The 27,799-nt window shown below is 52.1% G+C and overlaps 1 protein-coding gene across 2 annotated transcripts in view; it reads right to left on the bottom strand.

The window, feature by feature from the left end:
• LOC110522645 (neuronal acetylcholine receptor subunit alpha-2) overlaps nt 1-27,799 on the bottom strand; it is a 54,684-nt gene that overhangs the window by 21,981 nt on the left and 4,904 nt on the right. For both annotated transcript variants that reach the window (XM_036976370.1, XM_036976368.1), the window contains exons 2-4: nt 14,273-14,424; nt 10,090-10,134; nt 9,654-9,763 (exon numbers count right to left, since the gene is read on the bottom strand). In XM_036976370.1, the coding sequence (XP_036832265.1) occupies nt 9,654-9,763; nt 10,090-10,134; nt 14,273-14,424 (307 nt within the window). The remainder of the gene's footprint in view (nt 1-9,653; nt 9,764-10,089; nt 10,135-14,272; nt 14,425-27,799) is intronic.

Raw genomic sequence — 27,799 nt, forward strand, 5'->3', positions numbered from 1 at the left:
ATAAAGGACGAGAAGCTAAGGCCTTGCCCCAGAGAGAGATAGAGAAAGATTCATATAAAGGACGAGAAGCTAAGGCCTAGCTCCAGAGAGAGATAGAGAAAGATTCATATAAAGGACGAGAAGCTAAGGCCTTGCCCCAGAGAGAGATAGAGAAAGATTCATATAAAGGACGAGAAGCTAAGGCCTTGCCCCAGAGAGCGATATAGATTCATATATGTGGTCAATATCCAAGAGAGGAACTTCATCATCAAGTCTTCGACCCAAACTGCCTTAATAATCAGTTGTGGTAAACTGTTGGTTGTTGGATTGAGCACACAGAGATGGACACAGAGACAGGGAGGTTCTAGTCAGAAAACACGACTTTACAAGGCAACAAAAAATAAACAAAATAAGTTAGGGTTGGCTCGGTCCACATATTCGGCTCTGTGTGTAACGATTTTCCTCCTCTTCTGAGGAGTAGTATGAAATATCAGACCAATGCGCAGCGTGGTAAGTGTCCATAATATATTTATTAAGCTGAACACTGAAAACAAAAGAACAAGAGAAATAAATGAAAACCGAAACAGTTCTGTATGGTACAACACAGACACAGAAAACAACTACCCACAAATCATAGTGGAAAAACAGGCTGCCTAAGTATGGTTCTCAATCAGAGCCTGATTGACAGCTGCCTCTGATTGGGAACCATACCAGGCCAAACACATAGAAATAGAAAGCCTAGAAAACACAACATAGAATGCCCACCCCAACTCACGCCCTATCCAAACTAAAACAGACACATAAAAGAGGAACTAAGGTCAGGACGTGACACTGTGCCTTCGGGAGCTCGTTCCCCTCTGTAGAATTACTCCTTGCCTCTCTCTTTTTCTCCCCCGCGGTGTGCCACGGTGCTCCATTTATGTGGGTTGCACGGATGGTTGGCACTCTCCCCTAATTGGTGCCATCAGTGTCAGGTTACCCAGCCCGAGGGAGACAACGTCGCGTCACGTCCCTCCCCTTTATCACCAACCACCAGGGTCGACCTCCCGGGATACCACCCTGACCGAGAGGGAAGTGTACTCAGGGCTAGGTTTGCATCCCTCCTGGAGAGGGCATCAGGAACCAGCAGGAGATGTGGTAATTTGTGTCCGTACCTCTTGCCATCCACACGAGGGGGGCATGGTCAGTGATGAGGGTGAACTTCTTCCCGAGGAGGTAATACTTGAGGTTGTGCAGTGCCCACTTCATGGCGAGGCACTCCTTCTTGACAATCAAGTATTTATTCTACCTTGGGAGGAGCTTCCTGCTGACATACATGATTGGGTGTTCCTCACCTTCCTGCTCTTGGGACAAGACGGCCCCACTTCTGTGTCAGACGCGTCTGTCTGTTCCAGGAGGTGATTTGAGAAGTCCGGGGTAATGAGTACCAGATGTGAACATAGCGCGTCGATCAGGGCCTGTAACGCCACCTCTGTGTCCTCCGTCCATTGTACCGTCTGGGGTAGGCGTGCCTTTGTCAAGTCTGTGAGAGGAGAAACTATTGTGGCAAAGTTAGGTACAAATTGACTGTAGTAGCCTGATAACCCCAGGAACGACTTCACCTGCTTCTTGGTTTGGGGGACCGGCCATTCCCTGATGACGGCAATTTGTTCTTCTTCTTGGGGCTTCACGTTTCCCGATTCTATAGCCCAGGTACTCTACCTCGACATTGCCCAGCTTGCACTTGTGGGGTTTCGAGGTCAGCCCCGCATCGCTTGGTGCTTCCACCACCGCCTGTAGCCTACAGAGATGCGACTCCCAACTGTCACGACGATTATATCATCCAAATATGCAGCAGCAGGTTCTACTGCTGGCCTTCTCACCTGGGTGGAACTCTCGTGGTTGGGCCCCCCGGGTGTATACTCGCTCCTGAGCGCGTTGCGCCTGGGCCATGTGCTCCCTCACCACTGGCCAAATCGCCATCAATCCTCTCCCTTATCTCCTCCACATGTTTCACCATGACGAGAAAGGGGGTCGGTTGGTCCTCCCAGACCTCCTTGGCTAGGTCCAGCAGTCCGGGGGACCGACGGCCATACAGGAGCTCAAAGGTGGAGAACCCAGTGAACGCTTGGGGTACATCGCGCACTGAGAACATCAAGTGAGGCAGCAGCTGATCCCAGTTCCTCCCATCTCACTCAATGACCTTCTTCAGCATCTGCTTTAGGTTCTTATTGAAGCGTTCGACTAGCCCGTCCATTTGTGGATGGTACACGCTGATCCTCACCTGTTTGATTTGTAAAAGATTGCAGACATGTTTCATTACACGAGACATGAATGCGATGCCCTGGTCCGTCAGGATTTCCCGTGGGATACCCACCTGGCTCAATAAATGGAAGCGCTCCTACGCGATACCTTTCGCTGCGGCCGTGCGTAACATTGGTGTATTTGGTGTCCCCTCGCTGTCTTCACCAACGGACCCACCAGATCCATCGCCACCTGTTTAAACGGCATCCCTATCATGGGCAGGGAAACCAAAGGGTCTCTATAATGTGCCCTCTGGGCTGTGATCTGGCACTCCGGGCAGGTACGGCACTAGTCCTCCATGGCGCACTTGACTCCAGGCCAGAGGAACCGATTCCCAATCCCCTCCCTGATTTTCTCCATCCCTAGGTATGCCCAGAGCAGGTGGGTGTGGGCGAGCTGCAAGACAGTACTAACATACTGGGTGGGTAGGAGTAACAATTATTTTGTCTCCCAATTGCGGTTTACAACCTTATACAGTAAATTATGCTTGATGGCGAAGTGTGGGTAGCGCCACTCACTTACCCCAGGTAACAGCGCAATCATGTCCACCACAATCACCTGGCCCCTCGCGTTCTGGAGGTTGGGGTCTTTAACTGGGCCGTCTCAAACTGGCCCTTGAAGATTTTCATGTCGGATGGCCCATCTAGGGTCTCCACGTCCATAAAGGGGTGCCTGAGGTCCTCCTCTGACGATGGCTCGTTTCCCGGCACAGGTCGTCTTCCTCCTCCTGGTCCCACTCGGGCCCAGTGGACATGATACAACAGCATAGAAACCAATTGATTAAAAAAATACTACTGTATAGCCTACCAGAACCTGCATGACATGATCCATTCTAGCGCTCTCTCACCGCTTGGAAAGAAAATTGTTGTCCGTAAAACCAGTCTATGAATGCCAAATGATACAGTCAGTCCACCCTCAAAACACTAGCTTAGTAGGGAATGTTTCTTCATGCAGTGCAGCCAACCATCTATAGCTCTACATATCGTATCTAGCTGATATTTAACTGCAATTTATGAAAATTACACATAGCCTAACAATGAAATGAAAAGTAGTCGGCTAGAGGATACATATAACTACTATTTATTGTTGAACTCAGCAGGTTTTCTGGCTAATAGCATGCACAAATGGCCTTCAAAATCAAATTTGAAATTCAGCTTGAGAGACTCCCCTGGTGTTCTGAAGTCCTTCTGAGACATTATGAATTATGTGTCCATTGCACACAATTTAAATTAAGTCTTGAATGATGCGTGCAAAGATACACCAGAGATAAGGAACAGTTGATATTGCCGCGGCTTTTGTGGAGCGATGGGTAACGATGCTTCGTGGGTGACTGTTGTTAATGTGTGCAGAGGGTCCCTGGTTCGCGCCCGGGTATGGGCGAGGGGACGATCTAAAGTTAAACTGTGACATTGGTTGACAACCCAAACACTGGTTCACCAGTATGAAGAAAGAAGAAGAAGAAGTAGAAAATCGCAAACTGCTTTTTTTTTTTAACAGTCAAGAACTGTTGTCCACAAAAGATGATGATCTGTTTGCATTCGCCAATGTATTGTCTGTCCAGTATCCAGACGACCTGTCCCCAGAGCTTCCTGTACAGTTCATCTCTTCCTGTACCGTGTCTGTCCAGTATCCAGACGACCTGTCCCCAGAGCTTCCTGTACAGTTCATCTCTTCCTGTACCGTGTCTGTCCAGTATCCAGACGACCTGTCCCCAGAGCTTCCTGTACCGTGTCTGTCCAGTATCCAGACGACCTGTCCCCAGAGCTTCCTGTACAGTTCATCTCTTCCTGTACCGTGTCTGTCCAGTATCCAGACGACCTGTCCCCAGAGCTTCCTGTACCGTGTCTGTCCAGTATCCAGACGACCTGTCCCCAGAGCTTCCTGTACAGTTCATCTCCTTCCATAACGTGTTGAACTGCTGAATTCGAAGCACAACTCCCTTCTTCCCAGTTTCCCTGATGTTGCTACAACAACCAAGCTGTTTTTAATAACCATCCCGGTAACTGTAGCTTCTGAGGGAGATTTCAAAAAAACTAAAACTCATAAAGAACTACCTAAGAATGAAGCATTATGCTCTCGGTCTGACATGCACTTTTAAAAAAGCATCTGAGTAAACTCTACTCATTGCACTGGTGCCGTCGTAGCCTTGACCAAGGCATTTGTTCACCGATATCCCTTTATTTTCAATCAGTTCAATAATGTATTTTTGAAGGCCTGAGGCACTTTGATCAGTCACATTCCTGAAGCCCAAGAAACAATCACGTTGCCTCCAAAACACTATATATTATCTGTGTTAAGACCACATTTTACATTTAATATGACAGGAACCTCATCAACACTTCACACATTTTTTATTTACACACAACAGGACTCCGGAGACATATTAGAAGCCATTTTTTTTTGGTAAAGACTTACGATCCTCCAGGAACCATCTCTTTCACGGCAGTCTAATTGATCTCCTCCCCTCAAGCGCTACAAATCCCCTGATCACGGCTTTAATACATGCCACTAATAGCTGTGGCTAGAGACATAATGTGAATAAGTCTATCATTACATCTTCCTCCATTCACACACACACACACACACACACACACACACACACACACACACACACACACACACACACACACACACACACACACACACACACACACCTTTTTGATTTCAATAACTGATCACGATCTCACAGGAGAGCTTGAGAAAGTGGAACAGTCATTAAATAATCTTGAGTTTTAATCTGACACTTTTGGCCTTGAAACTATAATTAATTTAGATGAGGAGGAAACTATACGGAGGGCTAGTATATTACTTGGGAGGGCTAGGATCAGGATAACACGACAGTATATTACTGGGCGAGGGCTAGGATCAGGATAGCACGACAGTATATTACTGGGCGAGGGCTAGGATCAGGATAACACAGCAGTATATTACTGGGAGGGCTAGGATCAGGATAGCACGACAGTATATTACTGGAGGAGGGCTAGGATCAGGTTAACATGGCAGTATATTACTGGGGAGGGCTAGAATCAGGTTAACACAACAGTATATTACTGGGGAGGGCTAGGATCAGGATAGCACGGCAGTATATTACTGGGGAGGGCTAGAATCAGGTTAACATGGCAGTATATTACTGGGGAGGGCTAGGATCAGGTTAACAAGGCAGTATATTACTGGGAGGGCTAGGATCAGGTTAACACGGCAGTATATTACTGGGTGGGATAGGATCAGGTTAACACAACAGTACATTACTGGGAGGGCTAGGATCAGGTTAACAAGGCAGTATATTACTGGGAGGGCTAGGATCAGGTTAACATGGCAGTATATTACTGGGAGGGCTAGGATCAGGTTAACACAGCAGTATATTACTGGGGGGAGGGCTAGGATCAGGATAGCACGACAGTATATTACTGGGGAGGGTTGCATCAGATATCACAACAGTATATTACTTGGGAGGGCTAGGATCAGGTTAACACAGCAGTATATTACTGGGGGAGGGCTAGGATCAGGATAGCACGGCAGTATATTACTGGGCGAGAGCTAGGATCAGGTTAACAAGGCAGTATATTACTGGGGAGGGCTAGGATCAGGTTAACATGGCAGTATATTACTGGGGAGGGCTAGGATCAGGTTAACATGGCAGTATATTACTGGGAGGGCTAGGATCAGGATAGCACGGCAGTATATTACTGGGGGGGATAGGATCAGGTTAACACAAAAGTACATTACTGGGAGGGCTAGGATCAGGTTAACACGGCAGTATATTACTGGGGGGGATAGGATCAGGTTAACACAACAGTACATTACTGGGAGGGCTAGGATCAGGTTAACATGGCAGTATATTACTGGCAGGGCTAGGATCAGGTTAACATGGCAGTATATTACTGGGGAGGGTTGGATCAGATATCACAACAGTATATTAATGGGGAGGGCTAGGATCAGAATAGCACAACAGTATATTACTGGGGAGGGCTAGGATCAGGATAGCACGGCAGTATATTACTGGGGAGGGTTGGATAAGGATAACATGGCAGTATATTACTGGGGAGGGTTGGATCAGGATAACATGGCAGTATATCACTGGGAGGGCTAGGATCAGGTTAACACAGCAGTATATTACTGGGAGGGCTAGGATCAGGATAACACGGCAGTATATTACTGGGAGGGCTAGGATCAGGATAGCACGGCAGTATATTACTGGGCGAGAGCTAGGATCAGGTTAACAAGGCAGTATATTACTGGGGAGGGCTAGGATCAGGTTAACATGGCAGTATATTACTGGGGAGGGCTAGGATCAGGTTAACATGGCAGTATATTACTGGGAGGGCTAGGATCAGGATAGCACGGCAGTATATTACTGGGGGGGATAGGATCAGGTTAACACAAAAGGACATTACTGGGAGGGCTAGGATCAGGTTAACACGGCAGTATATTACTGGGGGGGATAGGATCAGGTTAACACAACAGTACATTACTGGGAGGGCTAGGATCAGGTTAACATGGCAGTATATTACTGGCAGGGCTAGGATCAGGTTAACATGGCAGTATATTACTGGGGAGGGTTGGATCAGATATCACAACAGTATATTAATGGGGAGGGCTAGGATCAGAATAGCACAACAGTATATTACTGGGGAGGGCTAGGATCAGGATAGCACGGCAGTATATTACTGGGGAGGGTTGGATCAGGATAACATGGCAGTATATTACTGGGGAGGGTTGGATCAGGATAACATGGCAGTATATCACTGGGAGGGCTAGGATCAGGTTAACACAGCAGTATATTACTGGGAGGGCTAGGATCAGGATAACACGGCAGTATATTACTGGGAGGGCTAGGATCAGGATAACATGGCAGTATATTACTGGGGAGGGCTAGGATCAGGATAGCACGGCAGTATATTACTGGGGAGGGCTAGGATCAGGTTAACAAGGCAGTATATTACTGGGAGGGCTAGGATCAGGATAACATGGCAGTATATTACTGGGGAGGGCTAGGATCAGGTTAACACAGCAGTATATTACTTGGGAGGGCTAGGATCAGGTTAACACAGCAGTATATTACTGGGAGGGCTAGGATCAGAATAGCACGGCAGTATATTACTGGGGAGGGCTAGGATCAGGATAGCACGGCAGTATATTACTGGGGAGGGCTAGGATCAGGATAGCACGGCAGTATATTACTGGGGAGGGTTGGATCAGGATAACATGGCAGTATATTACTGGGGAGGGTTGGATCAGGATAACATGGCAGTATATTACTGGGAGGGCTAGGATCAGAATAGCACGGCAGAATATTACTGGGGAGGGCTAGGATCAGGATAGCACGGCAGTATATTACTGGGGAGGGTTGGATCAGGATAACATTGCAGTATATTACTGGGGAGGGTTGGATCAGGATAACATGGCAGTATATTACTGGGAGGGCTAGGATCAGGTTAACACAGCAGTATATTACTGGGGGGGCTAGGATCAGGATAACACGGCAGTATATTACTGGGAGGGCTAGGATCAGGATAGCACGACAGTATATCACTGGGGAGGGCTAGGATCAGGATAACATGGCAGTATATTACTGGGGAGGGCTAGGATCAGGATAGCACGGCAGTATATTACTGGGGAGGGCTAGGATCAGGTTAACAAGGCAGTATATTACTGGCAGGTCTAGGATCAGGATAACATGGCAGTATATTACTGGGGAGGGCTAGGATCAGGTTAACACAGCAGTATATTACTTGGGAGGGCTAGGATCAGGTTAACACAGCAGTATATTACTTGGGAGGGCTAGGATCAGGTTAACACAGCAGTATATTACTGGGAGGGCTAGGATCAGGATAACACGGCAGTATATTACTGGGAGGGCTAGGATCAGGATAGCACGACAGTATATCACTGGGGAGGGCTAGGATCAGGATAACATGGCAGTATATTACTGGGGAGGGCTAGGATCAGGATAGCACGGCAGTATATTACTGGGGAGAGCTAGGATCAGGTTAACAAGGCAGTATATTACTGGGAGGGCTAGGATCAGGATAACATGGCAGTATATTACTGGGGAGGGCTAGGATCAGAATAGCATGGCAGTATATTACTGGAGGACGGCTAGAATCAGGATAACATGGCAGTATATTACTGGGAGGGCTAGGATCAGGATAACACAACAGTATATTACTGGGGAGGGCTAGGATCAGGATAACACAACAGTATATTACTGGAAGGGCTAGGATCAGGTTAACACAACAGTATATTACTGGGGAGGGCTAGGATCAGGTTAACATGGCAGTATGTTACTGGGGAGGGCTAGGATCAGGATAACACATATTACTGGGGAGGGCTAGGATCAGGATAACATGGCAGTATGTTACTGGGGAGGGCTAGGATCAGGATAACACATATTAAAGGGGAGGGCTAGGATCAGGATAGCATGGCAGTATATTACTGGAGGAGGGTTGGATCAGGATAACATGGCAGCATGTTACTGGGGGAGGGCTAGGATCAGAATAGCACGGCAGCATGTTACTGGGGAGGGCTAGGATCAGGATAACATGGCAGCATATTACTGGGAGGGCTAGGATCAGGATAACACAGCAGTATATTACTGGGGAGGGCTAGGATCAGGATAACACAGCAGTATATTACTGGGGAGGGTTGGATCAGGTTAACACGGCAGTATATTACTGGGAGGGCTAGGATCAGGATAACACAGCAGTATATTACTGGGGAGGGCTAGGATCAGGATAACACAACAGTATATTACTGGGGAGGGCTAGGATCAGGATAACACAGCAGTATATTACTGGGGGAGGGCTAGGATCAGGTTAACACAGCAGTATATTACTGGGGAGGGCTATGATCAGGATACCACAGCAGTATATTACTGGGGAGGGCTAAGATCAGGATAACACAGCAGTATATTACTGGGGGAGGGTTGGATCAGCATAACACAGCAGTATATTAGTGGGGGAGGGTTGGATCAGGATAACACAACAGTATATTACTGGAGGAGGGTTGGATCAGGTTAACACAACAGTATATTACTGGGGGAGGGTTGGATCAGGTTAACATGGCAGCATGTTACTGGGGAGTGTTGGATCAGGATAACACAATAGTATATTACTGGAGGAGGGCTAGGATCAGGATAACACAACAGTATATTACTGGGGAGGGCTAGGATCAGGATAACACAGCAGTATATTACTGGGGGAGGGTTGGATCAGGATAACACAGCAGTATATTACTGGGGAGGGTTGGATCAGGATAACACAGCAGTATACCCTGGGAAACACTTGTCGATGTGAAGCTGAATGATTCATGAACCCAGTAGACGGTGCCGCGTAACCATTTAAATAGGCCTAGTTGTGGAGTCTCCTGAACTCGACTTCGCTGTCACTCACTTGTTGTAGAGGACGATGTCTGGGACCCAGATGAGTTCAGACGGGACTCTGATGGACGTGACATTGTCGTAGTCAGACGGCTTCCAGCGTAGCTTGTAGTCATTCCACTCCTAAGAGGAGAACACACACACACACACACACACACACACACACACACACACACACACACACACACACACACACACACAGAGAGAGACGAGAGGACATTCAGCGCCACAGGTCTTATCAGACAGAGTTAATTAAAGGCCTATTAATCCATAACAAACTAATAATCGTTATTAATTCACATTGAAACACCTCAGTCTCACACACATGCTATATATACTGAAAGTACTAAAACACATGCTACATATACCGAATGTACTGAAACACACATGCTATATATACTGACTGTACTGAAACACACATGCTATATATTCTGAATGTACTGAATCACCTGTTTCAGCCAGACGTTGGTGGTCATCATCTGATTCTTCTCGTCCTGCAGAAAGGAAAATACAAAAATAGGTGAATGAAAAATAGAGAGACATCACAATAAAAATTCAGACAGAGAGAGAAGAAGAAGGACAGAGAGAGAGAGAGAGAGAGAGAGAGAGAGAAGCAGAAAGAGAGAGAGAGGGTGGGAGAGAGGGGAGAAAGAGAGAGAGAGAGAGAGAGAGAGAGAGAGAGAGAGAAAAGCAGAAAGAGAGAGAGAGAGGGTGGGAGAGAGGGGAGAAAGAGAGAGAGAGAGAGAGAGAGAGAGAGAGAAGCAGAAAGAGAGAGAGGGTGGGAGAGAGGGGAGAAAGAGAGAGAGAGAGAGAGAGAGAGAGAGAGAGAAGCAGAAAGAGAGAGAGAGGGTGGGAGAGAGGGGAGAAAGAGAGAGAGAGAGAGAGAAGCAGAAAGAGAGAGAGGGTGGGAGAGAGGGGAGAAAGAGAGAGAGAGAGAAGCAGAAAGAGAGAGAGAGAAGCAGAAAGAGAGAGAGAGGGAGGGAGAGAGGGGTGGGAAAGCCCTAAATATTATTTATGCATATCGGGTCCTGGTGGGAAAGCCCCAAGTCCATTTCAGAACAAGTCCAACATTTTAGACATGTGAAGATCTCTAGGTCATAGGTTAACTAAATCTGGTTTAAACAAGGTTTGTTTTTGCAGGTCTATTTTCAAAATACTAAATATATTTCTTAAAATGTAAGATGGCTGCAGTATTCACAGAGGAACCATGATGCAATAGGAAAGGTTGTTAAACCTTACACCTTATAAATGTACAAATAGAGACAGCACGAGGACAATAATTAGAGACAGAGGAAGAGTGACAGAGAGAACTAGAGACAGAGAGAAAGAGAGATGGAGAAAACGAGAGAGAAAGACAGATAGAATGGGATATGGAGAGAACTAGACAGAGAGAGAGAGAAATGAGAGATGGAGAGAACTAGAGAGGGGAAGAGAGAGAGAGAGAGAGAGAACGAGAGATGGAGAGAACTAGAGACAGAGAGAAAGAGAAAACAAGAGATGGAGAGAACTAGACACAGAGAGAGAGAGAACGAGAGATGAGAGAACTAGAGACAGAGACAGAGAAATTAAGAGAACTAGAGAGAGAGACAGAGAACGAGAGATGAGAGAACTAGAGAGAGAGAAAGAGAGAGAGAATTGGAGATGGAGAGATCTAGACAGAGGAAGAGAGAGAATGACAGATGGAGAGAACTAGAGACAGAGGAAGAGAGAACGAGAAATGGAGAGAACTAGGGACAAAGGAAGAGAGAGAGAGAGAATGACAGATGGAGAGAACTAGGGACAGGGGAAGAGAGAACGAGAGTTGGAGAGAACTAGAGACACAGGAAGAGAGAGAGAGAGAATAACAGATGGAGAGAACTAGAGACAGAGACAGAACGGGCGATGGAGAGAACTAGAGACAGAGACAGAACGGGCAATGGAGAGAACTAGGGACAGAGGAAGAGAGACAGAGAGATAGAGAACTAGACAGAGGAAATAGAGACAGAGAGAATGAGAGATGGAGAGAACTAGAGACAGAGACAGAACGGGCGATGGAGAGAACTAGAGACAGAGACAGAACGGGCAATGGAGAGAACTAGGGACAGAGGAAGAGAGAGAGAGATGGAGGAAGCGAGAACGAGAGTTGGAGAGAACTAGAGACAGGAAGAGAGAGAGAATAACAGATGGAGAGAACTAGAGACAGAGACAGAACGGGCGATGGAGAAAACTAGAGACAGAACGAATGATGGAAAGAACTAGGGGCAGAGGAAGAGAGAGGAAGAGAGACAGAGAACGAGAGAAGGAGAGAACTAGAGACATGAAGAGAGAACGAGTAAGACAGAGAGAGAATGAGAGATGGAGAGAACTAAAGACAGAGGAAGAGAGAGAAAAAACAAGAGATGAGAGAATGAGATGGAGAGAACAAGAGAGAGGAAGATAGAGAAAACGAGACATGGAGAAAACTAGAAATAGAACGAGAGAGGGAGAGATCTAGAGAACGAGACATGGTGAGAACTAGACAGAGGAAGAGAGAGAGAACGAGACATGGAGAGAACTAGAGACAGAACGAGAGACGGAGAGATCAGAGAACGAGACATGGAGAGAACTAGAGACAGAACGAGAGACGGAGAGATCTAGAGAACGAGACATGGTGAGAACTAGACAGAGGAAGAGAGAGAGAATGAGAGATGGAGAGAACAAGAGACAGAGAGAACGAGACATGGAGAGAACTAGAGACAGAACGAGAGACGGAGAGATCTAGAGAACGAGACAGAGGAAGAGAGAGAGAATGAGAGATGGAGAGAACAAGAGACAGAGGAAACTAGACAGAGAGAATGAGAGATGGAGAGAACTAGAGACAGAACGAGAGACGGAGAGATCTAGAGAACGAGACATGGAGAAAACTAGACAGAGGAAGAGAGAGAGAATGAGCGACGGAGAGATAGAGAGATAGAGAGAACTAGAGACAGAGGAAGAGAGAACGAGAGAACTAGAGAGAGGAAGAGAGAACGAGAGAACTAGAGAGAGGAAGAGAGAACGAGAGAATTAGAGACAGAGAGAACTAGACAGAGGAAGAGAGACAGGGAGAACTAGACAGAGGAAGAGAGACAGAGAGAACTAGAGAGAGGAAGAGAGACAGAGAGAACTAGAGAGAGGAAGAGAGACAGAGAGAACTAGAGAGAGGAAGAGTGACAGAGAGAACTAGAGAGGAAGAGAGACAGAGAGAACTAGAGAGGAAGAGAGACAGAGAGAACTAGAGAGAGAAAGAGAGACAGAGAGAACTAGACAGAGGAAGAGAGATGGAGAGAACTAGAGAGGAAGAGAGACAGAGAGAACTAGAGAGGAAGAGAGACAGAGAGAACTAGAGAGAGAAAGAGAGACAGAGAGAACTAGACAGAGGAAGAGAGACAGAGAGAACTAGAGACAGAAAGAGAGACAGAGAGAACTAGACAGAGGAAGAGAGACAGAGAGAACTAGAGACAGAAAGAGAGACAGAGAGAACTAGACAGAGGAAGAGAGACAGAGAGAACTAGAGAGAGAAAGAGAGACAGAGAGAACTAGAGACAGAAAGAGAGACAGAGAGAACTAGACAGAGGAAGAGAGACAGAGAGAACTAGACAGAGGAAGAGAGACAGAGAGAACTAGACAGAGGAAGAGAGACAGAGAGAACTAGACAGAGGAAGAGAGACAGAGAGAACTAGAGACAGAAAGAGAGACAGAGAGAACTAGACAGAGGAAGAGAGACAGAGAGAACTAGACAGAGGAAGAGAGACAGAGAGAACTAGACAGAGGAAGAGAGACAGAGAGAACTAGAGAGAGAAAGAGAGACAGAGAGAACTAGACAGAGGAAGAGAGATGGAGAGAACTAGAGAGGAAGAGAGACAGAGAGAACTAGACAGAGGAAGAGAGATGGAGAGAACTAGAGAGGAAGAGAGACAGAGAAAACTAGAGAGGAAGAGAGACAGAGAAAACTAGAGAGGAAGAGAGATAGAGAGAACTAGAGAGGAAAAGAGATAGAGAGAACTAGAGAGGAAGAGAGACAGAGAGAACGGGAGACGGAGAGTGTGCGAGAAGGTTTGTGTAACAATGTACAGTATATTCAAAACCCCTGCCACTCTCAATTTAAATTGCGGCCATGCTTGTGTGCAATACTTCTCTGTAGTTATTGACTGAAGGGTTGTTTGATTACGTTGTTTTCCACACCTTTACTCTGCTTCAAAGCCCCTGTGAGGCGACTGATGGAGATCGAAGGGTTTGTTTCAGTTTGCTGTGAGAGTTCATTTAGTAACACCTGTTTTGCAATTTCATAAACAGGTCTTGCCAATTACACTTAACTAACTGCTTATGAGTTTAACGATAAACTCATTGGGGAACAATGCGAGAATATTCAATGAATATAATTTACATAAATTCATATTTTTTTGCAACAAGCTGTCAGTCAACACTGCTGCGATCCTGTGAGGTTCATTTGGACTGGTAGAGCATGACGCTTGTGTTCAGTTCCCACTGGGCCCACCCATACGAAAATGTATATACATCCTGATTCACTTTGGATGAAAATTACTGCCAAAGGGCCTATATTATTATTATTATTATTATTATTATACTATTATTGTATTATTAGCATTATATTATAATTATAATATAACTTACCACATCGATAAGCTGTGCTATGGAGAGTCCGAACTTGACGATGACCACGTCTGAGATGTTGGGTACGGGTCTGGACCACTTGTTGTACCCGATGAAGAGCTTTTTGAAAAGCTCGTCCTCCGCATGTGAATGGGCTTTCTCAAGACAGAAAACTACAGGGGCCACAAGAGACACGGCGCTCACAGTTTTATAACAAACCTCTTGTTGTATCCAAGACATCAAATCAAATTGTATTTGTTACATGTGCCAAATACAACAGGTGTAGTAGACCTTACAGTGAAATGCTGAATACTACAGGTGTAGACCTCACAGTGAAATGCTGAATACAACAGGTGTAGTAGACCTTAAAGTGAAATGCTGAATACTACAGGTGTAGTAGACCTTACAGTGAAATGCTGAATACAACAGGTGTAGTAGACCTCACAGTGAAATGCTGAATACTACAGGTGTAGACCTCACAGTGAAATGCTCAATACTACAGGTGTAGACCTCACAGTGAAATGCTGAATACTACAGGTGTACTAGACCTCACAGTGAAATGCTGAATACTACAGGTGTAGACCTTAAAGTGAAATGCTGAATACAACAGGTGTAGTAGACCTCACAGTGAAATGCTGAATACAACAGGTGTAGTAGACCTCACAGTAAAATGCAGAATACAACAGGTGTAGTAGACCTTAAAGTGAAATGCTGAATACAACAGGTGTAGTAGACCTCACAGTGAAATGCTGAATACTACAGGTGTAGACCTCACAGTGAAATGCTGAATACTACAGGTGTAGACCTCACAGTGAAATGCTGAATACTACAGGTGTAGACCTCACAGTGAAATGCTGAATACTACAGGTGTAGACCTCACAGTGAAATGCTGAATACTACAGGTGTAGACCTCACAGTGAAATGCTGAATACTACAGGTGTAGACCTCACAGTGAAATGCTGAATACTACAGGTGTAGACCTTACAGTGAAATGCTTACTGACAAGCTTTTAACCAACAATGCAGTTTTAAGACAATACTTTAAAAAAAATTTAAAAAGTAATAGATAAGAAAAACAAATAATTAAAGAACAGCAGTAAAAAATAAAAGCGGGACTATATACAGGGTATTATGGTACAGAGTCAATGTGGAGGCTATATACAGGGTATTATGGTACAGAGTCAATGTGGAGGCTATATACAGGGTATTATGGTACAGAGTCAATGTGGAGGCTATATACAGGGTATTATGGTACAGAGTCAATGTGGAGGCTATATACAGGGTATTATGGTACAGAGTCAATGTGGAGGCTATATACAGGGTATTATGGTACAGAGTCAATGTGGAGGCTATATACAGGGTATTATGGTACAGAGTCAATGTGGAGGAAATATACAGGGTGTTATGGTACAGAGTCAATGTGGAGGAAATATACAGGGTATTATGGTACAGAGTCAATGTGGAGGCTATATACAGGGTATTACGGTACAGAGTCAATGTGGAGGCTATATACAGGGTATTACGGTACAGAGTCAATGTGGAGACTATATACAGGGTATTATGGTACAGAGTCAATGTGGAGGCTATATACAGGGTATTACGGTACAGAGTCAATGTGGAGGCTATATACAGGGTGTTATGGTACAGAGGCAATGTGGAGGCTATATACAGGGTATTACGGTACAGAGTCAATGTGGAGGCTATATACAGGGTATTACGGTACAGAGTCAATGTGGAGGCTATATACAGGGTATTACGGTACAGAGTCAATGTGGAGACTATATACAGGGTGTTACGGTACAGAGTCAATGTGGAGGCTATATACAGGGTATTACGGTACAGAGTCAATGTGGAGGCTACATACAGGGTGTTACGGTACAGAGTCAATGTGGAGGCTATATACAGGGTATTACGGTACAGAGTCAATGTGGAGGCTATATACAGGGTATTACGGTACAGAGTCAATGTGGAGGCTATATACAGGGTATTACGGTACAGAGTCAATGTGGAGACTATATACAGGGTGTTACGGTACAGAGTCAATGTGGAGGCTATATACAGGGTATTACGGTACAGAGTCAATGTGGAGGCTACATACAGGATGTTACGGTACAGAGTCAATGTGGAGGCTATATACAGGGTATTACGGTACAGAGTCAATGTGGAGGCTATATACAGGGTATTACGGTACAGAGTCAATGTGGAGGCTATATACAGGGTATTACGGTACAGAGTCAATGTGGAGGCTATATACAGGGTATTACGGTACAGAGTCAATGTGGAGGCTATATACAGGGTGTTACGGTACAGAGTCAATGTGGAGGCTATATACAGGGTATTACGGTACAGAGTCAATGTGGAGGCTATATACAGGGTATTACGGTACAGAGTCAATGTGGAGGCTATATACAGGGTGTTATGGTACAGAGGCAATGTGGAGGCTATATACAGGGTATTACGGTACAGAGTCAATGTGGAGGCTATATACAGGGTATTACGGTACAGAGTCAATGTGGAGGCTATATACAGGGTGTTATGGTACAGAGTCAATGTGGAGGCTATATACAGGGTATTACGGTACAGAATCAATGTGGAGGTTATATACAGGGTATTACGGTACAGAGTCAATGTGGAGGCTATATACAGGGTGTTACGGTACAGAGTCAATGTGGAGGCTATATACAGGGTGTTACGGTACAGAGTCAATGTGGAGGCTATATACAGGGTATTACGGTACATAGTCAATGTGGAGGCTATATACAGGGTGTTACGGTACAGAGTCAATGTAGAGGCTATATACAGGGTATTACGGTACAGAGTCAATGTGGAGGCTATATACAGGGTGTTACGGTACAGAGTCAATGTGTCAATGTGCGGGGGCACCGGTGTCGAGGTAATTTAGGTAATATGTACATTTAGGTAGAGTTATTAAAGTGGCTATGTTAACAGAGAGTAGCAGCAGCAGGGGGGGGGGGGGGGGGGCAAATAGTCTGGGTAGCCATTTGATTAGCTGTTCAGGAGTCTTATGGCTTGGGGATAGAAGCTGTTTAGAAGCCTCTTGGACCTAGACTTGGCGCTCCGGTACCGCTTGCCGTGCGGTAGCAGAGAGAACAGTCTATGACTTGGGTCGCTGGAGTCTTTGACATTTTTGGGCCTTCCTCCGACATCGCCTGGCATAGAGGTCCTGGGTAGCAGGAAGCTTGGCCCCGGTCATGTACTGGGCCGTTCGCACTACCCTCTGTAGTGCCTTGCGTTCGGAGGCCGAGCAGTTGCCATACCAGGCAGTGATGCAACCCGTCAGGATGCTCTCAATGGTGCAGCTGTAAAACCTTTTGAGGATCTGAGGACCCATGCCAAATCTTTTCAGGATCAGCGTGGCAGATGTGTTGTTACCTACCCTTACCACTTGGGGGCGGCCCGTCAGGAAGTCTAGGATCCAGTTGCAGAGGGAGGTGTTTAGTCCCAGGGTCGTTAGCTTAGTGATTAGCTTTGAGGGCACTATGGTGTTGAACACTGAGCTGTAGTCAATGAATAGCATTCTCACATAGGTGTTCCTTTTGTCCAGGTGGTAAATGGCAGTGTGGAGTGCAATAGAGATTGCATCATCTGTGGATCTCTTGGTGCGGTATGCAAATTGGAGTGGGTGTAGGGTTTCTGGGATATTGGTGTTTCTGTGAGCCATGACCAGCCTTTCAAAGCATTTCATGGCTACAGACGTGAGTGCTACGGGTCGATAGTAATTTAGGCAGGTTACATTTAGGCTACATTTAGGCTACAATTAGGCTACATTTAGGCAGGTTACATTTAGGCTACATTTGGGCAGGTTACATTTAGGCTACATTTGGGCAGGTTACATTTAGGCTACATTTACGCAGGTTACATAGGTATAATTATGCATTTATACATATCATTTGATTTAATGTTTTGATTGAATGTTTTTGTCTGAGGGGCTTGTCTTGTATAATGTATAGAGTAGGAGTGGGCCGCGGGGCGGATCAGTCTGGGCAAGGGGGACGGTTCAGTCTGGGCAGGAGGGACAGTTCAGTCTGGGCAAGGGGGACAGTTCAGTCTGGACAGGGGGGACGGTTCAGTCTGGGCAAGGGGGACAGTTCAGTCTGGGCAGGAGGGACGTTTCAGTCTGGGCAGGAGGGACGGTTCAGTCTGGACAGGGGGGACGGTTCAGTCTGGGCAATGGGGACGGTTCAGTCTAGGCAGGGGGGACGGTTCAGTCTGGGCAGGGGGGACGGTTCAGTCTGGGCAGGGGGCACGGTTCAGTCTGGGCAGGGGGGATGGTTCAGTCTGGGCAGGGGGCACGGTTCAGTCTGGGCAAGGGGGACGGTTCAGTCTGGGCAGGGGACATGGTTCAGTCTGGGCAGGGGACATGGTTCAGTTTGGGCAGGGGGCACAGGTCAGTCTGGGCAGGGGGCACGGTTCAGTCTGGGCAAGGGGGACGGTTCAGTCTGGGCAGGGGGCACGGTTCAGTCTGGTCCACGGAACGGTTCAGTCTGGGAAAGCGAGGCAGTTCAGTCTGGGTAGGGGGGACAGTTCAGTCTGGGCAGGAGGGACGGTTCAGTCTGGTCAGGGGCGGCGGTTCAGTCTGGGCAGGGGGAACAGTTCAGTCTGGGCGGGGGGGACGGTTCAGTCTGGGCAGGGGGGCGGTTCAGTCTGGGCAGGGGGCACAGTTCAGTCTGGGCAAGGGGGACGGTTCAGTCTGGGCAGGGGGCACGGTTCAGTCTGGGCAATGGGGACGGTTCAGTCTAGGCAGGAGGGACGGTTCAGTCTGGTCAGGGGGGACGGTTCAGTCTGGTTAGGGGGGACAGTTCAGTCTGGGCAGGGGGGGCGGTTCAGTCTGGGCAGGGGGGACGGTTCAGTCTGGGCAGGGGACGCGGTTCAGTCTGGGCAATGGGGACGGTTCAGTCTGGGCAGCGGGGACGGTTCAGTCTGGGCAATGGGGACGGTTCAGTCTGGGCAGGGGGGACGGTTCAGTCTGGGCAGGGGGGGCGGTTCAGTCTGGTCAGGGGGGACGGTTCAGTCTGGGCAGGAGGGACGGTTCAGTCTTGGCAGGAGGGACGGTTCAGTCTTGGCAGGTTGGACGGTTCAGTCTGGGCAATGGGACGGTTTAGTCTAGGCAGGGGGGACGGTTCAGTCTGGGCAGGGGGGACGGTTCAGTCTGGGCAATGGGGACGGTTCAGTCTGGTCAGGGGGGACGGTTCAGTCTGGGCAATGGGAACGCTTCAGTCTGGGCAATGGGGACGGTTCAGTCTAGGCAGGAGGGACGGTTCAGTCTGGTCAGGGGGGACAGTTCAGTCTGGGCAGGGGGGATGGTTCAGTCTGGGCAGGGGGGACAGTTCAGTCTGGGCAGGGGGGGGGGGCGGTTCAGTCTGGGCAGGGGGGACGGTTCAGTCTGGGCAATGGGGACGGTTCAGTCTGGGCAGGGGGGACGGTTCAGTCTGGGCAGGGGGGACGGTTCAGTCTGGGCAGGGGGCGCGGTTCAGTCTGGGCAATGGGGACGGTTCAGTCTGGGCAGCGGGGACGGTTCAGTCTGGGCAATGGGGACGGTTCAGTCTGGGCAGGGGGGACGGTTCAGTCTGGGCAGGGGGGACGGTTCAGTCTGGGCAATGGGGACGGTTCAGTCTGGTCAGGGGGGACGGTTCAGTCTGGGCAGGAGGGACGGTTCAGTCTTGGCAGGTTGGACGGTTCAGTCTGGGCAATGGGACGGTTCAGTCTAGGCAGGGGGGACGGTTCAGTCTGGGCAGGGGGGACGGTTCAGTCTGGGCAATGGGGACGGTTCAGTCTGGGCAATGGGGACGGTTCAGTCTGGGCAATGGGAACGCTTCAGTCTGGGCAATGGGGACGGTTCAGTCTAGGCAGGAGGGACGGTTCAGTCTGGTCAGGGGGGACAGTTCAGTCTGGGCAGGGGGGATGGTTCAGTCTGGGCAGGGGGGACAGTTCAGTCTGGGCAGGGGGGGGGGGCGGTTCAGTCTGGGCAGGGGGGACGGTTCAGTCTGGGCAGGGGGCGCGGTTCAGTCTGGGCAATGGGGACGGTTCAGTCTGGGCAGCGGGGACGGTTCAGTCTGGGCAATGGGGACGGTTCAGTCTGGGCAGGGGGGACGGTTCAGTCTGGGCAGGGGGGAAGGTTCAGTCTGGGCAGGGGGGACGGTTCAGTCTGGTCAGGGGGGACGGTTCAGTCTGGGCAGGAGGGACGGTTCAGTCTTGGCAGGGGGGACGGTTCAGTCTGGGCAGGGGACGCGGTTCAGTCTGGGCAATAGGGACGGTTCAGTCTGGGCAGCGGGGACGGTTCAGTCTGGGCAATGGGGACGGTTCAGTCTGGGCAGGGGGGACGGTTCAGTCTGGGCAGGGGGGGCGGTTCAGTCTGGTCAGGGGGGACGGTTCAGTCTGGTCAGGGGGGACGGTTCAGTCTGGGCAGGGGGGACGGTTCAGTCTGGGCAATGGGGACGGTTCAGTCTGGTCAGGGGGGACGGTTCAGTCTGGGCAGGAGGGACGGTTCAGTCTTGGCAGGTTGGACGGTTCAGTCTGGGCAATGGGACGGTTCAGTCTAGGCAGGGGGGACGGTTCAGTCTGGGCAATGGGGACGGTTCAGTCTGGTCAGGGGGGACGCTTCAGTCTGGTCAGGGGGACGGTTCAGTCTGGGCAATGGGGACGGTTCAGTCTGGGCAATGGGGACGGTTCAGTCTGGTCAGGGGGGACGGTTCAGTCTGGGCAGGGGGGACGGTTCAGTCTGGGCAATGGGGACGGTTCAGTCTGGGCAATGGGGACGGTTCAGTCTGGTCAGGGGGGACGCTTCAGTCTGGTCAGGGGGACGGTTCAGTCTGGGCAATGGGGACGGTTCAGTCTGGGCAATGGGGACGGTTCAGTCTGGGCAGGGGGGACGGTTCAGTCTGAGGAGGGGGGACGGTTCAGTCTGGGTAGGGGGCACGGTTCAGTCTGGGCAGGGGGCACGGTTCAGTCTGGGCAAGGGGGACGGTTCAGTCTGGGCAGGGGGGATGGTTCAGTCTGGTCCACGGGACGGTTCAGTCTGGGAAAGCGAGGCGGTTCAGTCTGGGCAGGGGGGGCGGTTCAGTCTGGGCAATGGGGATGGTTCAGTCGAGGCAATGGGGACGGTTCAGTCTAGGCAGGGGGGACGGTTCAGTCTGGGCAGGGGGGACGGTTCAGTCTGGTCAGGGGGGACGGTTCAGTCTGGGCAGAAGGGACGGTTCAGTCTTGGCAGGTTGGACGGTTCAGTCTGGGCAATGGGACGGTTCAGTCTAGGCAGGGGGGACGGTTCAGTCTGGGCAGGGGGGACGGTTCAGTCTGGGTAATGGGGACGGTTCAGTCTGGGCAATAGGGACGGTTCAGTCTGGTCAGGGGGGACGGTTCAGTCTGGGCAATGGGAACGCTTCAGTCTGGGCAATGGGGACGGTTCAGTCTAGGCAGGAGGGATGGTTCAGTCTGGGCAGGGGGGACGGTTCAGTCTGGGCAGGGGGACAGTTCAGTCTGGGCAGGGGGGGGCGGTTCAGTCTGGGCAGGGGGGACGGTTCAGTCTGGGCAGGGGGCGCGGTTCAGTCTGGGCAATGGGGACGGTTCAGTCTGGGCAGCGGGGACGGTTCAGTCTGGGCAATGGGGACGGTTCAGTCTGGGCAGGGGGGACGGTTCAGTCTGGGCAGGGGGGACGGTTCAGTCTGGGCAATGGGGACGGTTCAGTCTGGTCAGGGGGGACGGTTCAGTCTGGGCAGGAGGGACGGTTCAGTCTTGGCAGGTTGGACGGTTCAGTCTGGGCAATGGGACGGTTCAGTCTAGGCAGGGGGGACGGTTCAGTCTGGGCAGGGGGGACGGTTCAGTCTGGGCAATGGGGACGGTTCAGTCTGGGCAATGGGGACGGTTCAGTCTGGGCAATGGGAACGCTTCAGTCTGGGCAATGGGGACGGTTCAGTCTAGGCAGGAGGGACGGTTCAGTCTGGTCAGGGGGGACAGTTCAGTCTGGGCAGGGGGGATGGTTCAGTCTGGGCAGGGGGGACAGTTCAGTCTGGGCAGGGGGGGGGGCGGTTCAGTCTGGGCAGGGGGGACGGTTCAGTCTGGGCAGGGGGCGCGGTTCAGTCTGGGCAATGGGGACGGTTCAGTCTGGGCAGCGGGGACGGTTCAGTCTGGGCAATGGGGACGGTTCAGTCTGGGCAGGGGGGACGGTTCAGTCTGGGCAGGGGGGAAGGTTCAGTCTGGGCAGGGGGGACGGTTCAGTCTGGTCAGGGGGGACGGTTCAGTCTGGGCAGGAGGGACGGTTCAGTCTTGGCAGGGGGGACGGTTCAGTCTGGGCAGGGGACGCGGTTCAGTCTGGGCAATAGGGACGGTTCAGTCTGGGCAGCGGGGACGGTTCAGTCTGGGCAATGGGGACGGTTCAGTCTGGGCAGGGGGGACGGTTCAGTCTGGGCAGGGGGGGCGGTTCAGTCTGGTCAGGGGGGACGGTTCAGTCTGGTCAGGGGGGACGGTTCAGTCTGGGCAGGGGGGACGGTTCAGTCTGGGCAATGGGGACGGTTCAGTCTGGTCAGGGGGGACGGTTCAGTCTGGGCAGGAGGGACGGTTCAGTCTTGGCAGGTTGGACGGTTCAGTCTGGGCAATGGGACGGTTCAGTCTAGGCAGGGGGGACGGTTCAGTCTGGGCAATGGGGACGGTTCAGTCTGGTCAGGGGGGACGCTTCAGTCTGGTCAGGGGGACGGTTCAGTCTGGGCAATGGGGACGGTTCAGTCTGGGCAATGGGGACGGTTCAGTCTGGTCAGGGGGGACGGTTCAGTCTGGGCAGGGGGGACGGTTCAGTCTGGGCAATGGGGACGGTTCAGTCTGGGCAATGGGGACGGTTCAGTCTGGTCAGGGGGGACGCTTCAGTCTGGTCAGGGGGACGGTTCAGTCTGGGCAATGGGGACGGTTCAGTCTGGGCAATGGGGACGGTTCAGTCTGGGCAGGGGGGACGGTTCAGTCTGAGGAGGGGGGACGGTTCAGTCTGGGTAGGGGGCACGGTTCAGTCTGGGCAGGGGGCACGGTTCAGTCTGGGCAAGGGGGACGGTTCAGTCTGGGCAGGGGGGATGGTTCAGTCTGGTCCACGGGACGGTTCAGTCTGGGAAAGCGAGGCGGTTCAGTCTGGGCAGGGGGGGCGGTTCAGTCTGGGCAATGGGGATGGTTCAGTCGAGGCAATGGGGACGGTTCAGTCTAGGCAGGGGGGACGGTTCAGTCTGGGCAGGGGGCACGGTTCAGTCTGGTCAGGGGGGACGGTTCAGTCTGGGCAGGAGGGACGGTTCAGTCTTGGCAGGTTGGACGGTTCAGTCTGGGCAATGGGACGGTTCAGTCTAGGCAGGGGGGACGGTTCAGTCTGGGCAGGGGGGACGGTTCAGTCTGGGTAATGGGGACGGTTCAGTCTGGGCAATGGGGACGGTTCAGTCTGGTCAGGGGGGACGGTTCAGTCTGGGCAATGGGAACGCTTCAGTCTGGGCAATGGGGACGGTTCAGTCTAGCCAGGAGGGACGGTTCAGTCTGGGCAGGGGGGACGGTTCAGTCTGGGCAGGGGGACAGTTCAGTCTGGGCAGGGGGGGGCGGTTCAGTCTGGGCAGGGGGGACGGTTCAGTCTGGGCAGGGGGCGCGGTTCAGTCTGGGCAATGGGGACGGTTCAGTCTGGGCAGCGGGGACGGTTCAGTCTGGGCAATGGGGACGGTTCAGTCTGAGCAGGGGGGACGGTTCAGTCTGGGCAGGGGGGACGGTTCAGTCTGGGCAATGGGGACGGTTCAGTCTGGTCAGGGGGGACGGTTCAGTCTGGGCAGGAGGGACGGTTCAGTCTTGGCAGGTTGGACGGTTCAGTCTGGGCAATGGGACGGTTCAGTCTAGGCAGGGGGGACGGTTCAGTCTGGGCAGCGGGGACGGTTCAGTCTGGGCAATGGGGACGGTTCAGTCTGGGCAGGGGGGACGGTTCAGTCTGGGCAGGGGGGACGGTTCAGTCTGGGCAATGGGGACGGTTCAGTCTGGTCAGGGGGGACGGTTCAGTCTGGGCAGGAGGGACGGTTCAGTCTTGGCAGGTTGGACGGTTCAGTCTGGGCAATGGGACGGTTCAGTCTAGGCAGGAGGGACGGTTCAGTCTGGGCAGGGGGGACGGTTCAGTCTGGGCAGGGGGACAGTTCAGTCTGGGCAGGGGGGGGCGGTTCAGTCTGGGCAGGGGGGACGGTTCAGTCTGGGCAGGGGGCGCGGTTCAGTCTGGGCAATGGGGACGGTTCAGTCTGGGCAGCGGGGACGGTTCAGTCTGGGCAATGGGGACGGTTCAGTCTGGGCAGGGGGGACGGTTCAGTCTGGGCAGGGGGGACGGTTCAGTCTGGGCAATGGGGACGGTTCAGTCTGGTCAGGGGGGACGGTTCAGTCTGGGCAGGAGGGACGGTTCAGTCTTGGCAGGTTGGACGGTTCAGTCTGGGCAATGGGACGGTTCAGTCTAGGCAGGGGGGACGGTTCAGTCTGGGCAGGGGGGACGGTTCAGTCTGGGCAATGGGGACGGTTCAGTCTGGGCAATGGGGACGGTTCAGTCTGGGCAATGGGAACGCTTCAGTCTGGGAAATGGGGACGGTTCAGTCTAGGCAGGAGGGACGGTTCAGTCTGGTCAGGGGGGACAGTTCAGTCTGGGCAGGGGGGATGGTTCAGTCTGGGCAGGGGGGACAGTTCAGTCTGGGCAGGGGGGGGGGGGCGGTTCAGTCTGGGCAGGGGGGACAGTTCAGTCTGGGCAGGGGGCGCGGTTCAGTCTGGGCAATGGGGACGGTTCAGTCTGGGCAGCGGGGACGGTTCAGTCTGGGCAATGGGGACGGTTCAGTCTGGGCAGGGGGGACGGTTCAGTCTGGGCAGGGGGGGCGGTTCAGTCTGGTCAGGGGGGACGGTTAAGTCTGGTCAGGGGGGACGGTTCAGTCTGGGCAGGGGGGACGGTTCAGTCTGGGCAATGGGGACGGTTCAGTCTGGTCAGGGGGGACGGTTCAGTCTGGGCAGGAGGGACGGTTCAGTCTTGGCAGGTTGGACGGTTCAGTCTGGGCAATGGGACGGTTCAGTCTAGGCAGGGGGGACGGTTCAGTCTGGGCAATGGGGACGGTTCAGTCTGGTCAGGGGGGACGCTTCAGTCTGGTCAGGGGGACGGTTCAGTCTGGGCAATGGGGACGGTTCAGTCTGGGCAATGGGGACGGTTCAGTCTGGTCAGGGGGGACGGTTCAGTCTGGGCAGGGGGGACGGTTCAGTCTGGGCAATGGGGACGGTTCAGTCTGGGCAATGGGGACGGTTCAGTCTGGTCAGGGGGGACGCTTCAGTCTGGTCAGGGGGACGGTTCAGTCTGGGCAATGGGGACGGTTCAGTCTGGGCAATGGGGACGGTTCAGTCTGGGCAGGGGGGACGGTTCAGTCTGAGGAGGGGGGACGGTTCAGTCTGGTCAGGGGGGACGGTTCAGTCTGGGCAGGGGGGACGGTTCAGTCTGGGCAATGGGGACGGTTCAGTCTGGTCAGGGGGGACGGTTCAGTCTGGGCAGGAGGGACGGTTCAGTCTTGGCAGGTTGGACGGTTCAGTCTGGGCAATGGGACGGTTCAGTCTAGGCAGGGGGGACGGTTCAGTCTGGGCAATGGGGACGGTTCAGTCTGGTCAGGGGGGACGCTTCAGTCTGGTCAGGGGGACGGTTCAGTCTGGGCAATGGGGACGGTTCAGTCTGGGCAATGGGGACGGTTCAGTCTGGTCAGGGGGGACGGTTCAGTCTGGGCAGGGGGGACGGTTCAGTCTGGGCAATGGGGACGGTTCAGTCTGGGCAATGGGGACGGTTCAGTCTGGTCAGGGGGGACGCTTCAGTCTGGTCAAGGGGACGGTTCAGTCTGGGCAATGGGGACGGTTCAGTCTGGGCAATGGGGACGGTTCAGTCTGGGCAGGGGGGACGGTTCAGTCTGAGGAGGGGGGACGGTTCAGTCTGGGTAGGGGGGACGGTTCAGTCTGGGCAATGGGGACGGTTCAGTCTGGGCAATGGGGACGGTTCAGTCTGGTCAGGGGGGACGCTTCAGTCTGGTCAGGGGGACGGTTCAGTCTGGGCAATGGGGACGGTTCAGTCTGGGCAATGGGGACGGTTCAGTCTGGGCAGGGGGGACGGTTCAGTCTGAGGAGGGGGGACGGTTCAGTCTGGGTAGGGGGCACGGTTCAGTCTGGGCAGGGGGCACGGTTCAGTCTGGGCAAGGGGGACGGTTCAGTCTGGGCAGGGGGGATGGTTCAGTCTGGTCCACGGGACGGTTCAGTCTGGGAAAGCGAGGCGGTTCAGTCTGGGCAGGGGGGGCGGTTCAGTCTGGGCAATGGGGATGGTTCAGTCGAGGCAATGGGGACGGTTCAGTCTAGGCAGGGGGGACGGTTCAGTCTGGGCAGGGGGGACGGTTCAGTCTGGTCAGGGGGGACGGTTCAGTCTGGGCAGGAGGGACGGTTCAGTCTTGGCAGGTTGGACGGTTCAGTCTGGGCAATGGGACGGTTCAGTCTAGGCAGGGGGGACGGTTCAGTCTGGGCAGGGGGGACGGTTCAGTCTGGGTAATGGGGACGGTTCAGTCTGGGCAATGGGGACGGTTCAGTCTGGTCAGGGGGGACGGTTCAGTCTGGGCAATGGGAACGCTTCAGTCTGGGCAATGGGGACGGTTCAGTCTAGGCAGGAGGGACGGTTCAGTCTGGGCAGGGGGGACGGTTCAGTCTGGGCAGGGGGACAGTTCAGTCTGGGCAGGGGGGGGCGGTTCAGTCTGGGCAGGGGGGACGGTTCAGTCTGGGCAGGGGGCGCGGTTCAGTCTGGGCAATGGGGACGGTTCAGTCTGGGCAGCGGGGACGGTTCAGTCTGGGCAATGGGGACGGTTCAGTCTGGGCAGGGGGGACGGTTCAGTCTGGGCAGGGGGGACGGTTCAGTCTGGGCAATGGGGACGGTTCAGTCTGGTCAGGGGGGACGGTTCAGTCTGGGCAGGAGGGACGGTTCAGTCTTGGCAGGTTGGACGGTTCAGTCTGGGCAATGGGACGGTTCAGTCTAGGCAGGGGGGACGGTTCAGTCTGGGCAGCGGGGACGGTTCAGTCTGGGCAATGGGGACGGTTCAGTCTGGGCAGGGGGGACGGTTCAGTCTGGGCAGGGGGGACGGTTCAGTCTGGGCAATGGGGACGGTTCAGTCTGGTCAGGGGGGACGGTTCAGTCTGGGCAGGAGGGACGGTTCAGTCTTGGCAGGTTGGACGGTTCAGTCTGGGCAATGGGACGGTTCAGTCTAGGCAGGGGGGACGGTTCAGTCAGGGCAGGGGGGACGGTTCAGTCTGGGCAATGGGGACGGTTCAGTCTGGGCAATGGGGACGGTTCAGTCTGGTCAGGGGGGACGCTTCAGTCTGGGCAGGGGGGACGATTCAGTCTGAGGAGGGGGACGGTTCAGTCTCGGCGCCGCAAAGGGTTGCGTAAAAAAAACAAAAAAAAAACACAAGGAGGAACTCCTCCCCCCCCCCCCCCCCCCATCTCATTCTAAGGGATTCCCACTGGTCCCTTCATCAACGTAATCACAGTAAATTA

Source organism: Oncorhynchus mykiss, chromosome 4, assembly GCF_013265735.2.
Source record: "Oncorhynchus mykiss isolate Arlee chromosome 4, USDA_OmykA_1.1, whole genome shotgun sequence".
Taxonomy (NCBI): Eukaryota; Metazoa; Chordata; class Actinopteri; order Salmoniformes; family Salmonidae; genus Oncorhynchus; species Oncorhynchus mykiss.